Source organism: Eucalyptus grandis, chromosome 5 (genome assembly GCF_016545825.1).
Source record: "Eucalyptus grandis isolate ANBG69807.140 chromosome 5, ASM1654582v1, whole genome shotgun sequence".
In the NCBI taxonomy this organism is placed as follows: domain Eukaryota; kingdom Viridiplantae; phylum Streptophyta; class Magnoliopsida; order Myrtales; family Myrtaceae; genus Eucalyptus; species Eucalyptus grandis.
In genome coordinates, this window is record NC_052616.1 from 60,202,307 (window position 1) to 60,219,525 (window position 17,219).

At 38.8% G+C, this 17,219-nt stretch overlaps 3 protein-coding genes across 5 annotated transcripts; 1 reads left to right on the forward strand and 2 right to left on the reverse strand.

Moving 5' to 3' along the window:
* Positions 1-1,529: 1,529 nt before the first annotated feature.
* Positions 1,530-4,171, reverse strand: LOC104431870. The gene is given in 3 exon segments (XM_010044406.3): positions 1,530-2,358; positions 2,520-2,661; positions 4,039-4,171. Coding segments are annotated over 3 exon segments (1,026 nt in total). The 3' UTR covers positions 1,530-1,607.
* LOC104445608 (ycf3-interacting protein 1, chloroplastic) lies at positions 4,026-8,517 on the forward strand. Of its 2 annotated transcripts, none has more exons than XM_010059512.3 (6): positions 4,026-4,591; positions 4,696-4,740; positions 4,861-4,974; positions 6,653-6,733; positions 7,005-7,169; positions 8,305-8,517. In XM_010059512.3, exons 1-6 carry the CDS (start codon positions 4,280-4,282, stop codon positions 8,392-8,394), a joined length of 807 nt encoding a protein of 268 aa, XP_010057814.2. In that variant the 5' UTR covers positions 4,026-4,279; the 3' UTR covers positions 8,395-8,517. The 2 variants fall into 2 exon arrangements, with proteins under 2 accessions (XP_010057814.2, XP_010057815.2); XM_010059513.3 differs by lacking the exon at positions 8,305-8,517 and adding an exon at positions 7,868-8,141.
* A 174-nt stretch (positions 8,518-8,691) lies between these two features.
* On the reverse strand, positions 8,692-13,606 carry LOC104447525 (transcriptional adapter ADA2b). Of its 2 annotated transcripts, none has more exons than XM_018874931.2 (13): positions 13,204-13,606; positions 12,278-12,333; positions 11,957-12,135; positions 11,474-11,539; positions 11,236-11,361; positions 11,092-11,152; positions 10,547-10,607; positions 10,409-10,467; positions 10,199-10,309; positions 9,891-10,113; positions 9,526-9,736; positions 9,189-9,404; positions 8,692-9,025 (listed from the first exon to the last, which is right to left on the reverse strand). In XM_018874931.2, exons 1-13 carry the CDS (start codon positions 13,254-13,256, stop codon positions 8,834-8,836), a joined length of 1,614 nt encoding a protein of 537 aa, XP_018730476.1. In that variant the 5' UTR covers positions 13,257-13,606; the 3' UTR covers positions 8,692-8,833. The 2 variants fall into 2 exon arrangements, with proteins under 2 accessions (XP_018730476.1, XP_018730475.1); XM_018874930.2 differs by having other exon boundaries at positions 11,077-11,152.
* Between the last annotated feature and the right edge of the window lie 3,613 nt (positions 13,607-17,219).

Genomic DNA, 17,219 nt, shown 5'->3' on the forward strand with positions numbered 1-17,219 from the left:
CATAAAAAGAAGCAAAGACCAAACAAGATTTTAGGGAAAAAAAAAAAATGAAGGGCTCTATCATACAATTATGACGGTCGAGAATTGACCGAATGACTCCTGAGTCACCGTCTTTGAATTAGAGTAACCTTGAAGGGCATTCCATCCACCCTGTCGACGGATGGAGACTTATGACTTTGATGCACATGGAAGGAGCGATTTGTGCGTGTTCATGGAGACTAACTGAGTGGAATATTTGACCACCCGTTAGCAAAAACAAAGGCCAAACAGAACTTCAGAAAACAAAATGCAAGGCTCCATCCTCATCATCATCTCCATCTTCTCCATCATCTCCAAAGCTTTAGAAAGTGGACTCTTTCCTAGGGACGAGTTATGCCCAGCCATATTCCCACAACCACACACTTCCATGAGCTAATTTCAAACCCTCTTTGGACCTCTCTAGGGACCCTTTTCTTTCTTTTGCAATGCTCTTGCCTCTACTTTCATGTACCCCCTATGAAAGTAACTCCCTAGATTGACCACTCAGACATTTTCCCCTTGGACCTTTGCTCTCTTTCCAGCTGATTCTCACTAGTCACTGTCTCCTCTTTTTTTCTTTTCAATTTAAGATGAATCATAATCACTTAGGGAGGCTAGCAGCCTACATATGCTTCACTTGATAAAAAGGACAATAGCTAGGAGCCAAACCATCATCCTATAAATACATCTAAAGCCTTTGGTTGAGGCTGCCTAAGGTTGGGGACAGATCATCCTCACAAGCGGGCCTGCCATGAAGCAAATGGGGAGAGAGAGCAATGACCATGTGGTGAATCATTCCTCCATTGCCTTGTTGCAAGAGAGATTCAAGCAGTTGCAGAGAATGAAGGAGATGAGAGAGGAGAGAGAGTTCTCGAGAATGGCCAAACAGCCGGGTGACGCACCTGACCGGACCCCAGAGTGTCAGCAATATTCGAATCCGCCACTTATCCGGGGCGAACCGAGGATGCCTCCGCGTTCGCCTCCACGAGCTCCTTTCTCCCTTTGTCCAAGCACAACTGATTATTACTCCAATCATCAGCGCGCCGAGATCCCTCTCCTGGTGAACTTAATGTCTTCCGGACCAAACTCGAATCGTGATGTCTATGATAAATGTACTCAAGCTAATGATAGTGACGATGTGGACACTTCTCTTCACCTGTAATCAGGCTCTTATGTATGTACCCTCTAGTTGGTATTTCTTGATCTTTTGTTATCATATTGTAAGACTGTTTAATATCATAGATCATTTCTGCATGTGATCTTAGGAAGTGACATGCGCGCCATTCGTTGATCTCACTCTTGAAGTCATCGCAGTCCGTATATAACAAAATTCATCGGTTTGTCTTCCTTGTGATTTGCTCACGATAAGGGATGTTAAATAAACCAATGGAATTCATGGATAAGTAATCAATTCATGCCTCAACAGGCTGTTATTCTGCAACTTTGGTTTGGAAACATAGATGTGGAAATCAAGAAGCTGGCCACCTAATTTTCTTGAGAGCTTACAGAATCACACTCCCACACAAACAAGGTCATCCGTGTATGAAGCGGATCTGTTAGTAAGGAACAGAAACCGAAGGCGAAACTGTTCAAATAGGACTCGGGGCTTCCACCGGCGGAGGCGCAGTCGAATTTGATGGCCTTTGCTTAACCTTTCCGTTTCTCGGAACATGACGCTTGAACTCGATCACCGCGTCAATCCCGTGGCACTTGATCACAGAGTTGGAGCACACGTTTGGCGTGATGACCCGAGCATTGTCGACGAAGAAGCTCAATCTCCCACCGTTGTGGATCCTGACCAGCCGGTCCCTATACCCCGACGGGACAGAGTGTTCCGGTAGGAAAATGCGAGCTCGCCGAAGGATTCAGGAAAGCCTGAGAATAAACTCTTCGAGACGGTTGACTGAGATCGACAACCCCGATAATTCAGGATCTGTGGGTATCAGGAAAGTCAAGTCCCTGTTCGGCTCTGATGTGCCGTTCAGCATCTGAAGCAGGATGGCAAAACCGAAGAAGGATCTCGATCTCATGTCATTGACCGCCACTTGCAAATCGGTGCGGTTGAAAGCATAGGCGGCCGACTCCGATCTAGGGATCATAAAGAGAGACACAAGGACGACCAAATGATACACAGCCATTCTCTTCAGTGCTCGCCTTTTGGCTCCCCTTTTTGTCTGCGAGTTGGATGTGGAGATGGGATTTAAAAGGGAAGCTGTGTGCTTCATGCTGTTTGCTTCTTCAGCAGGTGAACCACCACTGCTGGACTGCTTTCTCGTTAAAGAACTTCCAACTACAAAAAAAGCAAAGTAGCCCTGAAGTAGTTTGTTCATGAAGAAACGTCTGATCATTACAGGATATAATTATAATGTTCATGCTGCATAAGTGACATTTTTATACACAGCTGCGAGTTGTCACTTTGTTCCTAGTTCATTCGAGACCTTCGAATCTGTTCTTCGCTACGATTCGAATGGCGGAAATGGTACTGTTAAATGGACGAAGACCTTTGAGAATGCAAGTTCTCATCTCTGGCTCTCCTTGAGCATTCCACAGAGACTTTAGTGAGAATGGAAGTGTCTGAAGATCTTTCATTTAACCGAACTGTCATCAACCAGTCCAATTCAACCTGCCAATTTCCAGTAAGACCTTCTCACAAGGCAAGAGCTTTAGCACCTCAGACCAGATTTGAGAAGAAAAACGGCGCTCGGAGGACAAATGCGCCTTCGATTCAGGACGCATAGTGCACAACGAATGTCGGGAGTTCGCAACAGCAGACCGCCGGACAATCCTATCAAGGGGAGGCAATCTGCTTAATATTGAAAATAGTAGAATAAGTGAACTAGAAGTCGTAAAACTTCCCATAAAAATGTAATTAAACTTTAAGGCTTTTAAAAAAGAATGCAATTAAGTCATTAAATTTGTCAAATCAATGCAGTCAAGTTTTTTTTTTTTTTTTTGACCATGTATGCAGTCAAATTATTTAGTTAATTTTGTCCAAAATAAAAAATGCTAATATGCCATTTTTTTTTAATATTATTTATCTATCTTACATGGCGCTAACTTTTTCAAATTGGACGAAATTAATAAAAAACTTGATTGCATCAATTTGACAAATTTTTATGATTTAATTACTTTTTTTTTAAAAAAGCTTTAGAACTCAAGTACACATTCATGAAAAGTTTTGGGATTTTTAGTTTTATCCCTATTTAAAATGAGATTCATAATTCTTTTGAAAAAAATCACCTCCACTTTAAAATTTTATTACCGTATAATTACACACACATATATATTTATTTATTTTACAGATTTTGAGTGGGTTTTCTCCATTTAAAGATTTCGAATGAAAATTGGAAAGTCGAAAAGAAAATAATTTTGAAAGTGGAAACAAAAGTAATTTTGAAATTAAACTTCTTGCTTTTTTTTTTTTTTGGAGGGGAAGGGGTAAGATAAACTTCTTTTTATTTATTTTCTTCCCCCATCATTTTTTTTTCAAAAAAATTATGAGATAATGACATGAATGGTCATTGACATTTGGCCAAATATGATATTTGGCTATAAACTTTTAATTTATTCAATATGATCTCTAAACTTAAATTTGATATGCAATGTGGTGTAAAAACTTTTTATTTGTTCAATATAATCCCTGGACTTTTTGTATATATTCAATATAGTCCTAAATTATATTAAAATTTTTAATATTATCTTTCTATTAATTCAAGATTCGAGGTAGCATTGAATATCTTTATATAATTTAGGACTAAATTAAATATAAACAAAAAATTCATAGATCATATTACATAAAGTAAAAGTTCAAATATCACATTGAATGTTAGACTAAAATTTGGGGATTACACTGAAAAAAATTAAAAATTTAGGGACTATGAGATCATTCGTGTCCATTTTTCCAAAAATTATATAAATAAAACACCACACCACACCACAAATTCACAAAAAAAAAAAAAAGATAACGAGAAATCTAGAAAAATAGACGGCGACGGTAAACGATGGAAACTCAACGGTTACCAGTAACCGAAAAAGCCAAACTGATCTCCTTTCTCCTCCCTCCATCCCAGCAGAAGATAAACCCCCACTCCCTTCCGGCCTTCCTACGCCGTCTTCCTCCGCCGCCGCCGCCGCCGTCGCCGCCGATCTTCATCGCCCCTCCTCGAAGTAGCTCGACGAGCTATGCGCATCGGCTGCCGCCGCTGTTAAGCTCCGACCAGCTCATCCTCAGCAGCGAGGAGGCGGAAACGAGGCATCGCCAATGCTGAGCCTGCAGCCGCCTCGGTGCCGACTCTCTCTCCCCGTCGCTCTCTCCGGCTCCGCCGGCGGCGGCGGCGGAATCGGCGGAGGCGCGCGGTCCCTTCCTCCGCCGCCGCGGCCGGGTGCGAGCCGGCGCGTCGGGTGCGGGAGCCGCGGCTTGCGGAGGAAGGCCGCGAGAGTGAGGAGCGTGGGGAAGGAGGAGGCCGAGCTGCGCGCTGCTTCCTCCTCCGTCGCGGAAGAGGAGGAGCAGAGGCGGGGCGAGGACGAGGATGTGGATCCTCAGGACCTCGAGTACGTGGGGCAGATTCGGAGAGTAAGCTCTTTGCTCTCGTGATTTTCATCTGTGTTTTCGGTTATCGCTGCCAATTTTCGATGTCCGCGCTGATCGGCTTGCCTTGTCTGGCCTTCTGCTTGTAGGTGTTGGAGCTTCTGAAGAAGAATAGAGACATGATCTTCAGTGAGGTGATTGCCATCTTCCTGCTGCTCTTGCGCCTGCTTCACTTGGATTCCGAATGGAGTAGAATTGTGTTCCCTGGCCTGAGCTCTATCGTTTTAATTTTGTAACTTTATGGTTATCTGTAGGTCAAGTTGACGATTATGATCGAGGATCCGAGGGAAGTCGAGCGAAGGAGACTCCTTGGGATTGAAGACCTCGATGCCCCTACTAGAGAAGATTTAGCCGAAGCTCTAGAGCAAGTTTGTCTTCCTGTCCTTGAATTTTGTTTTGTGGGGTCATGCGTTTGAGGTCAGCTCTGAGAATTTTAAGAATATGCTGCATGCATCTGCTCTCAGGCCTTTCAAATTTAGTATTTTGCTGGCTTTTCTGGTGATTTATGAGTAACCTTGACCAAGGGAGGCATTAACTCTAAAATTATAATATCCTCAAGCAATGCTTTAGGCAGTAATGGTGTTTCTGTGGGGCAATTCTACAAATTTGTAGGTAAAGTGTTTGGAAAGTTGCCAAGAAAATAATGGTGTATGCTAACACATTTGAAATATTACCATAATCAGCTAAAGGTTACCACAGATTCGAGATTTGTAATTTCAACTCACTGATTTTCAGAATACTTGTGATAATTTGGCCAGACATTAGGAGAACCCAACAGAAAGTTCAATGTCCTAAGCACTGGTAGAGTGGAATGAGATAAAAGAGGGGATGTTCTAGTTTAGCATCTACTGTGGAGCTCATGAAGTTTAGTTTATCACATGTGGGAAGCAGTAGGTTTTTATAGGTATCTTAATAGTGGGAACAATCTGTCAATTTCCCTGGCAGCTGGCATTTTTCAGAGAAGGCTTGTTGAAAGTTGTGCTAAGTTCCAGGAGACCATAGTTAAACCATCGTGCCTCACTTAATGGTCAAAACTGTCAAGGATTAACATAAGGATGTAATTTATAAGGACTATAAGTACCCTGTCGTCTACTCACTTAATGGTTAACGATATCTAGGATTAATATGTGGACATATGAGGAGAACCTAAACCTTGCTCTTTTTAACTTTGGTTATTAGCTTTTCGAAATGACAGTTACTGAAATCTGAAGAGGGCCAACTGGGGCAATTAGCTTTCTAATTTTCAAATTATTGATGATGTTGGGAAAATAATTTGCCCTTTTGCAAGACATATGGTGCATATTGCTTGGATGTCTTTCTCAAGTAGTTTGCCTTCATAGACTCGAGTTTAGTTATTGCTTTTGAAAGCCATCATGAATCTTCTGCGGAAAGATGATGGGAGGTTTCAACCTTGATCTGAAGAATTGCATTCACTCTCTCTCAAATTGATTGAATTAATTATGATTTTCACATGGAAGATCAAACCATAATAAGAAAAAGATTAATGAATAAAAGTAGAAAAGCTAATTCCAAATTCCTAAATATGAAAAACTTATGCTGTTCTTCTGGATCTCTCTTTTCGATTATTTTGTACTTTGCCCCGAACCAGAGCATGTTCAGTGTAGGAGTACAGCTTGATAAATCATACTTCTTCTTTTTTTTTCCTCGCAAGTGAAGTATTACGCAAAGAAGTACCAAAGGGGTACAGGCCTGTTTGTAAGAATTCCAAATCAACACTGTGATGGCTCAAGGACATGAACACGGCTTGCCTGAATAGAACACCGAAAGAACTTAAGAACAGACTAACCAGGGGAATTAGAAAATCGTTTTGCTACACCCCATTTAGTGTGATTGTCTAATGCTCTGAATCTGTTCTGCTAGTCCATCAAATGTCTCTCTATGAATAAGCTGCTTCTCTCTCTTATCTCTTTGTTATTTCTTTATGACAGCCTAGTGTCCTATGCTGCCACATTGTGGTAAGAAATTCCTTGATGTGATGTATAATACTATTATTACTGGATTATTATAGTGCTCTTCTAATGGTAGGTCAATGAAGGAAAGGTCCCAGAAAATCGTCTTGCTCTTAAAATGCTTGCAGAGGAGATGATTCAGTGGCCTAACTTGGAGGTATAGTTTGAAACCCGTCCACATGACCTCACAATCATGTTAGGTCTTATCATGAGATATTTAATCAATGTGGATCATTGTCATGAGCCGTCTCTTGAGATGGTTATCCGTGTATTTGTGCTTGTTTATCTGTCTAAGTGAAGGTAGCTTTCCTTTTCCATTTTGCTAATGGTGACGTATATCTATGTCAATGCCGATTCACTTGCTTTAATACGTGACAAGTCCTTTTCCTCACAAATCTTATCCGTGCATGTTGTGCCTTGTGTAATAGGAGGCGGTCCCCAAAAAGAAGCCAGGGAAATCACTATATGCAAAAGCCACAGACACTGGTATCAATCCTGAAGTGGCTGCTAAGAGACTAAATATTGACTGGGATTCAGCTGCTGAAATTGAAGAGGACGATAACAGTGATGAGACAGAAGTGCCTGCAGCTGTGGTATGTCTCCAGATCTCTCTCTCCAAGCTCTCTCTTGATCATCACATTAATAAGGGAAGGATAAACTAATAAGTTGCACAAAAATCCTTCAGTGGCTTGTTCTTCCCTCAAATGCAAATGAAACCTCAGATTTCATGGATTATTAAAACAAGTAATGAAGAGGTAAAGAGAACATTGACTTATGCGGTGATGCTGTTAGAACAATTTGGAGGACACAACAGATAATTATGCTGGCTCCAATTTTATGGTATCTTTTACTGCTCTGTCTCCATGATTATGATGATCTAGCGAGTTTCCGGAGAATAGTGTGATGTCTTGGTATGCTTGTGGAACTGAATGAATGTCTAATGATACTTGTGATAAAGAGCATCTTTCTCAAAGCTCGTACATTCTATTCACTGTTATTCTCATGCTGAGAAATTACTGCTCTCTTAATAAGTAATCACATCAATGTTTTCTGACCTAAAGCACAACTTAAAAACCAAGAATGTAATTGCTGACACAAGTTGGCATTCTCGATACCTTTAAATGGTGGTATGTTTGGAACTCTTTGTTCTTGGAAATTCTTTTGAGTACTTTCTATTTTAGCTATGTCATCCTAACCTCATGACCTAGCGTAGCCTCTGTAAAGAGATGACATTGTACCTATAATATATGGTAATCAAATCTTACTGTCGTATTGCTCATCGTCAAAATAGGCAGAAAGAAAGCCCAACCACAAAAGCTGAGCAAGTGGATTCTTTAAACTATACTGAGCCGACCCAAGAACACCTCTCCATCCTTTTGGGCGGAGTTTATGATGTTGATGGTCTTAGGTGGTCATAGCTCATGAAACTAGTCTTTTAATGCGAAGTTTTGTTGTTGCCCCCAAAGCATGAGAATTGATTTATCGCAGTGATAGCAATAAACTTCATTATTGATCACATACTTGACGTTATGAGGTTTCATATTATTGTTCAACTTCTGTGTGAATGGATTTACTCTGAATGGGTAGCGTTTCGAACCTTAATGATGATTGTGTTGGTAGTCAGATGTTACATGGTTCGGTTTGGTTGTCAAAATTGCCAGAAGTTTCGTTCGTTGCTCTAGCTTATTCTTAGGGGTGATCGGTGACCAAGAATGCTCTCTCTTGCAGGGCTATGGAGCGCTTTACTTAGTTACGGCATTTCCCGTCATAATTGGCATCTCTGTTGTACTGATTCTGTTCTACAATTCTCTTCAGTAAAAACTTTTTTCGACCTACTATTCGGGTGCGCCATCTTTTGTTGATTTTGACCTGTTTTTGACCTGTATGTACATCAAATATTAAGCAAATGAGTGGATTCACATCATCATAGATGAGCAAATACATGCGCAGAAATCGATCATGTCACTTTCCTGCTTATTGCAAATCAATGATCCTTGAAGATGATATCTGAATTGGTTTGCCCCATGAGTCCAAGCTCCTCAAATATTCGCCGGAAGCACAACGCAAGGAAGAGAATTTGTCCCTCCTGTGAGTTTCTAGGGTGTTGGATTTGCCTTACGACATCAAAAGAAAATGATATTTCATTCGAGAGATAAATAGGACTATACAATACTGATCAATTTCTCCACATCGAATTGTGTACAACTGGGTTAGCGACTTAAATATCAAAACTGGAAATTTGAGAAGAGAGACGGAATCAAGGCGGGGCGAGTCCCTTCCTCACGAGCATGTCATAGACTCTATCGACTTTGCTCGGTTCCATCTGGAACAGGTTATGGGCATCGGACTTCTTGGTGACATTGCCACTGAAGATCTCCACCGACATGACCTGCTGCATTTTGAGATAAACTGGTGCAGGTAACCTCAGCTCCGAGCAAAGCCGTTTCTCCTGCAAGCCATAATAAGCAGCAAAGTTAAAAAAAAAAAAAAAAAAAAAAAAAAAAAAAAAAAAAAAAAAAATCTTCTTGCCCATTGCAAAACAGATGTCTAGAATTGTAAGAAGTCTCCTATAACTCGCCGAAACAAGATAGAAAGTCAGGTGGAGGACTTACAGTATCAGAAAGTAAATCCGAGCCGTTAAATCCCATCACGTCCAGGTCGCTGGCCAAGCCTGAGGAAGCATGTATGGAGGGGGGGCCCTGGCCGGTAGCACCAAGTTGAGAACTATCTTTACCTCGGCGAGTGCTTTCTTCAGCTTCTCTTCTCCTCTTGTTTTCAAAGTATCTATCTGCCTCAGCTGATGTACGGCAACCAGCTGCACGGGCTTCCTGCAAAATTAATGTCCTCGAAGGTGTGAGAGAGACATTGATGTTAATGTTGCACAAAAGCGTGTGTTGTCCTCTGTTGCAAAACATAAGACATCTTCACATGAATAACGCCACAAAATACCTGCAATTCTTTTATCCTTTTCAAAGTTCTGTGCTCAGCAACAATGGTCTGGAGCAAATCTTCATGCTCCTCCTTCGAATGAAACCGCATGAAGACATCGTAACGCCGACACAGCGACCTCTCTTCAGGCATCAAGCTCTTCTCGAACGGACTTTGGAACAGTAAATTCCTCTCTAGTATGAAATCCTTTCGCCGTTTCCTCTCGTCCAGCCTGCCAGCAAAAATTATGATGAGTTACGTGCCAGAACTCATCGAGACTAGAAGAAACCCAACTTGATGAAGAAGCTTAATCCACAGTTTTCAGAAATGTTATCTAGCGATTTCTAGGAACCGCAAATAGATATAAGCTCATTCTTGACCATCACCTTTTTGAATAGATACGGAGCACCCGCAACTTCAGCTCATGCTCTTCTTCTGTGTCCGTCTCCTTGAATTCCATCTCAGCTAGTAGCTGCTCAGCATCATTATCATATTCTGTATCAAACTCCTGTCTTTTGGGGTTGTAACCGCTTGACTCAATTAGAGAGGGGCCGTCATCCCCCAAAGTACTTGGAGTCATCCCATTAAAATTTCCATTAAACTGGGCATCTGCAGGAACATATCAAGTGATGTTAACAAAACTTACAATGGACACATTTGTACAATGCTATCCACAAAAGAACGTTCATCATACCTTCAGCTTTGATGTTGCTAACTCCGTTCTTAGCCTGGGCCACATTGGATCCCTTGATACCAGCTCCTGATGCTGCATTGTTGCTACTAGAGCAAGACCCGGCATCCATATCTAAATTGACAAGACCAAGAGAACATGACAACCACCCCCAAAGGGTTAGGATCTATAAGCATAATGATTCACAAAAAATTAAGTGTCTGACTAACCCACCAGCATTTGCACCAGAGAGCAAACGGCCAGAAGAACCACCTTTGTGTGGATCTTCAAGTCTGAGAGTAAATATTGCACGTCACCAACTGAGAAGGTATAACAGTTAAGAATGAAGGCATAAAGGAGACAAGCGCATACTTGACTCTTGGAGGAGAAAAAGGAGATTCTTCCTTCAATGATAGATCACCAACAGACGGTCCTGCGGTAATCACAAACATACCTTATGTGAAAATAAACCCACCCAATAAGCATGAACCAAGAACTTCAAATTTGAGGACCATAACGAAACAGTTACTTATCAACTGAATGTGAAGATCAATACTTGAAATGAACCAGAAGAAAGAGATTTATTCAAACAGAATCGCAAAAAGAGTATTTGTCACTTATAAATTTTGCTCAATTCAAATTATAAGAATACCAATACATAAGACAGACCAATGAAGAGTTCTATCCAAACAAAATCATTAATGCATGAGCTTCTCACTAAAAAGTTTGGTTTTATCTTTTTGGTATATACAATAGTAACTAGTACAGGCACATCAGTCAATAGTGACATCTTTCCATCTTTGAGGTCATTAATTAGGGTTCATGATAGATTGTTGTTTCCAATATTGTCACATAAGCTTTTACAAAAATTCACAGGGAAAGAACAAAACATCATCAAGCACCTTTCTTGTCCTCACCATGTCCTTTAGCCATTGCAAGAAGTTCCTTGCGATTTTTCCCTTCAACATGAGACATATCCTATCCAAGATATAATGTTAAAATCTCATGCCATGTTAATGCAAAAAACAGAAACAGAATTCATTTCAATGAGGATCTCTTACAGGAAGAGGAAAGACTGGAGAGTTCATATACACTTCATAGTAATGATCAATGCACAGTTCTTTGCTCTTTGTCCCAACATGCTCAGCAACTTCAGCCCAGTTCCCTAACCCATACATTTCAATTCCCTGAAATGCATTCCACAATAACCATCGGCTTCCCATACCAAAATATACATACCAAAACAAGGAAAAAGACAAAAACAAAATAAATCGAGGATTCGAAATAGGCAGAGACAACCTCAAGAAGCAATATCTCATCATCTGCATTCCAGTCAGGACAGATCAGAGGAAATGACAAGTTGTCCTGTTGAAATGAGAAGACCATAACAAAATTACATTGCATGAATAAAAAAATCAAACCTTTTGCATTGTCACCATTGCATAACAGCAGATTTCAGACATTCTGGAAGCATTATTAGAAAGTACTGTAGTTCAAAGAAGGATGATCCTAGTTTCTAGATAACAACTTGATCAGTTTCACACTACGTCCAGAAGTCCAGAAAGGTGACAGATGAGAAATTACATTGCAGTAGATTTCTTGAGATTGATGCTAGAAAAACATGCCTACTGTTTGGAAACAATAATTGACACATGAGCACTCATGAGAATTAGAGAACGTCCTGTCTCTCTTCCTGCTAATGTCTATAGATACTAAAAAATGTAAAGTTTGATGTTAGCAGATGGTCCAAAGAAGATCAAATTTAATGATGCTATTACTAACCATGACTCTGTATGGGTGGCCGCTTTTATGAGGCACCACCTCAGCCCCAACCGAGAAGCATTCGATACACAGGTCAAAATCAGGGCACATAGCACACTTGATACGGATTCTCCCCGTAATGTCTTTGTTGCAATAATTACAGTGATACGCAGCCTTTTTCCCATCACTTGATCCTTGACCTGAATTATCAGTTGACAATGCAGACAAATTTAGGCCAGAAGACAATGAAATAAGGATGAAAAGATAAAATATAAGATACAACGGAGAAGTTTAAACAGTTAGCACCTTAAAAAGACTGAATTAAATTATTACTTATAGTACCTGCAGAAGAAGAATCCAAGTTCTCTCCAGTTGAAGCATTCTTCTTTCTCCTCGATCTGCAAGGCCAAAAACAGGCAATTATTGAAGACCCTTTTTTGGTGAGACATACCAAGATCATTAAAAAAAAAGTAATGTTTTTCCAAAAGTATTGATTGTCACAAGAAATGAGGACACTGAATTGTGCGGAATCAACTATTTGAGAAAGTTCAAAGAAAGTATGAAGTTAGATGACTCAATAGCTCAAAGAAAGTTGAACCTACAAGCTGATGACAAGTATCCTTAATGAATCACATCTAACATGAAATATCAATTTTCAGTTGAACCAGTAACAGAAGCAAGACTACCGAACTAACTACAATCAACAAACTCATGAAAATGCAGAGGGCTAGCTAGTTTTTACTTTCGATTCGAATTCACCGAAAGTAGAGAGAAGAAATTAAAAACTCCCATGAGTTCCACCACGTTTCAACCCTACAATTCTGGCTAATCTCTTACTATCAAACGAAAGTAAAGAAAAGCTCATACAGTTGCAAAGCAAGCAAGTGCACATTTTACTTGGAGAAGTGATAGAGCCACCCCACCCCAATCCCCAAAGAACGAGACAATGCTCCATGGTCCCGTGACCATAACTTGATCCTCTCGTAAGTTCCCAACTAGACAAAAGGATTAGCAGCGCTAACTTACTAACTCATAGCGTCTTGAGAAGAGAATAAACTAAGTACGAGAACTTTCTGGTCTTAACGTGAGAAATTTTCAGGCTATTCACCAGCCTAAGCCAACATTAAACGCTCCGAAAGCACGAGCAACAGCAATCCCAGCCTCAAAACACTCCCAAAACCTTCAATGTAGCTAAGATTAATCCTCAAGAAACCACCGCAAGCAAGAAAAGAACTCGAGCAACGAAATTTAAGACAACGAGCTCAAACCTCTGAGTCGGGTCCTCGTCATTCGAGTGGAAGTTGCCACGAGAGCGACCCATGTCAGTCCGAAGCTGAATGAGCTCGCGAAACCGCCTGCCCAGCAAAGGAATTCGCCTTCCCCGCCTTCCCTTCCGTGCAGAGCGCGCGATTTCAAGAAACCAGCAAGAACCCGGAACGCTGACAGCGGGACCCAAAACCCTAGTGGCGCCAAGAAAATCAAGAACTGGGCAGGAATTTCGATTCCAGATACTGGGAATTACTGCAATTTCTTGGGCAACTTGGATTCTTCCCTCTCTACTTTTTTTTTCATGGATTGAGACTGGGATTTCCGCAAAATTGGATTTTTTTTTTTGGTTAGTACAGCACTGATTTGTGCATGAATTGACACACGAAATGTCAGCAAGAAATTGCAGGTGAGATTGGATTTGGGTTTGCTTTGTATGGAAATGGGATTTGGGTTCTCAGCACGAGTTGCCTGGAGGTGGGCTTGAGAGATTAGGGCTGACTTCAATTGATGGCCCAACACGAAATTGCAAAGTTTAATTTTTTCAAAGATCAAAAGGAATTTGACCCAAAAAGTAGAAACATAGAAAGGGAAAAAAAAAAGAATAAATGATTGAAGAAGAACAAAATTAAGTGCTACAAGATTATTGGATTAATTATTAGCAATAAAAAAAATTAGTTTGGCTAAAAAAAGAGATAAACATTGAGTATGCAGCTTGTGTAACCTTCTTCTCTGCAAAATTTGATCATGGATCTATCTCTTTTGGGAACAATAGGAAACTGAAAATCAATATAGAAAAAATTAGGATCAAATTATTTTTGTGTATGGAAATGAAAAATTGCTTCGCTTTACAAAAGTCATACATTTGTTTGTTAATAAAGAAAATTTTAAATAGAACCGAAACAACAGTATTTTAATATACTAAATTATCAGATTTTTGGCATCGATTTTGTTTTTCCATTTTCCCTTAGTTATTAACGAATTTAGGGCAAAACCCAGTAATTATTAGCGAGTTGCAACAATTTCCCATCAAATATAATAAAATGCTTATGCAAAAATCTGGGAGTATGGTAGTAAAATATCACTATTTTCATTATTTAAGGTGTTTATCTCTTCTATACCCGAAATTCATTGCTGTCTTTAAGTTTCTGATATTTCAAGATTGAGGAATACATATTGTAAGGTTTCAAATGAATATCAAACCAATATAACTCACTTGAATATTCATTATGTTATGTTAATAATGTAGCTTGAACTAATCTAGAAATACTGTTCGGACCATTTTACATAGAGCAGACGCACCTCTTAAAGGAAGAACCTTAGATGGATAGAATAAACCAAACCCAAAGTCAATTTTAAATTTTTCCGTAAAAATCATTTTCGAATTTCAAGCAATATCAAGGTATTTGGAGTTTCCCAAAGCGTTGCTTTTCATAATTTCTTAAAGATTTGAGGCGCACAGTATTAAATAAATAATCGATTTCAAATTCTTACATGATTTTTATGTAAAACTGTGGACCTCGAATCTTTAAAAGCATATCAAAAACAATATTTCAAGTCCCCATAAATTCACTAATATATGTGCATGCGTGCGTGTGTAAATATATATTTGTTCATTTTTGGGTGGGAATTCAAAAAACCTTTTTGAGTTGACACGTTCCTCCTTAGCCATTAATCTGGAAAAAAGAAAATATTAAGACCGATTGTAAAGGGAAAAAAAGATAATAAAAAGATATTTTGAAATAAATAATTGGCTTGGTATGGAGTAATTAAGCCATGGACACATATGATGAACCCTGAAAGAAAAAAAAATAAGGAAGCTATAGTAGAGAAGTTTTTTGAGATTTCATACCTTCGAACTGTAGTTTTGATGATTGAATTTGTTGTGGTAAGCCAAAAGATGATGAAGCTAGGGTTTGACAAGCTTGCCTTGAGCTTCAATAAAATACACTAAACTCAGAAGAATTAGAATGGACTCGTATCTAAAGAAAAGAGAGAGGGACATTTGAGAAGGATAAATCGAAATGTGTGGATTTGATCACTGAAGTCGCACCAATTAATAGGCGTTGATGGGGCCATCACTCAATTTACGAAAATGCATAACATTAAATTTCAGATTTTGATTGTCGAAATAACTTGTGCAGATTTAGATAATAAAATCCGGTAATTTGTCCACACATTTGCATTCACTTATCCCACAAAGATTTTAACTCTACCAATACTATTCGATGGTTGCGTTTTCTAAATTCGATTACCATGTTACTATAGAAGGGTCAAATACATGGATTCTCTTGAACTTTAATAGATCATGGACTGCACTGACCTTATAAGTAAGTTGCCTATGAAGAGTGGCTCTTGGAGATTTGATACACTAGTCATATTTTATACCATACTGATAGGACTGGTGGGAAGGGTATATAGGAATATTCAGCACCGCAAGTAATAACAGCATTATTTTTATATTAGCATAGGTAAAGATTTCTAGATTACTAGGTTAAGGGCGATGCCTATATTAAAAAAAAAAAAAGGGAATTCATTAAAATGTATTGTTAAAAAGTTCAACGTGAAAATTTTGGAAAAAAATTTCAATCAGTCCTAAACTTATTGTGCCGATATTAATTTAGTCCCAAACTTTTCAATTTTGTCAATTTAGTTATAAAATTTTGCACAAAATTTCAATATAGTACTTTTGATCAACTTTTCTTTTGAAATCATTGACGTGGTGGTTTGTTGACTGTCCTATGGGTACATAGTCATGTGAATAATTTTCTACTAAAATTGGTTAAAAAGATTATATTGAGTTTCACATAAAGGTCTAGAATTGAATTGGCAAAATTAAAAAAAAAAAAATTAGGATTGAATTAACAACCACACAATATGCTTAGGACTAATTGAACAATTTCTCTTAAAACCACATTCATGCTCATATAAGCTTTGCAAACAAGCAGCATATGATGTTTCAACACCCTTTTGCGTACAAACATTTTAACAAACACGGTTGATGCACGATGAATTGATGTGTGAAACTTTGGTTAATTAAGTGAGATGTCAAGCATAATGTAAATGCAAATCCTATCATGATAAGGACGCCTGTTTCCTTTAATATGTGAATATACACATAAAAAACACATAACTGATATGCAATGAAGTCTACCTTGTGTTTTAATATATAATTGGAGTGTTCCAAAGATCAACATTTAAATAAATTTAGCTATAAGAGCTCAGCTACTTAAATTGTTCATTTCCATGAATATAATTTAAATTACTGTAAAAGGAAATACGAGAGACTTATGGAATCTCTGACAATGATTTGGAATTCAAATTCAAAAGGCAATTCATTAATTACTTGTCAATAATCTTGATCATGATAGTTATGTTTATGGTTATGTGCGGTCATATAATACTTTAAATATGTGTATCGGCTTTCCATGGTTCTTTTTTTTTCTTTTTCTTTTTTGCAATTTTGAGATTAAAGCGGCCATGTTAAATTGTTTAATTAATAGTATATACACAAATATATAGGTATAAATACAAAAACGCACGTACAAAGAGTAAGAGGTACATATATATCTATAGAGACATAATGATGCCGAGATAGATTTCGTGTGAGGATGGTCAAACCATTGACTCTACCATTCATCGGAGATGAGGCGTCCAACATCGACAACGGGACAACCATGGGCCATGAGCCTCTCTAAGGGCGAAGCCTCATTCTTAAATTGTAATGATTGACTTTATGGAAATAGATATGGTAAAAGATTGGTACGTTTGATTCAACTTTCCCAATGGGCTTTTAGCCTTCAAAGCCCTTTGAGGAAATACTGGGGTGTTTGGCAATCGAATTCTGGTCTTGAGAAAGCTGAAAGTTCAATGCCGATAAGGACTAGCTTTGGGCTTTCAACATTTAGTTAAATGCTGAAACTACTTTTTTTTTTTTCAAAACTATTATCATAAATTTTTTAGTTTTTTGGTTTTACCTCTCATTGTTCCAAAACTACCTTTACCTTCACTAGAGTTA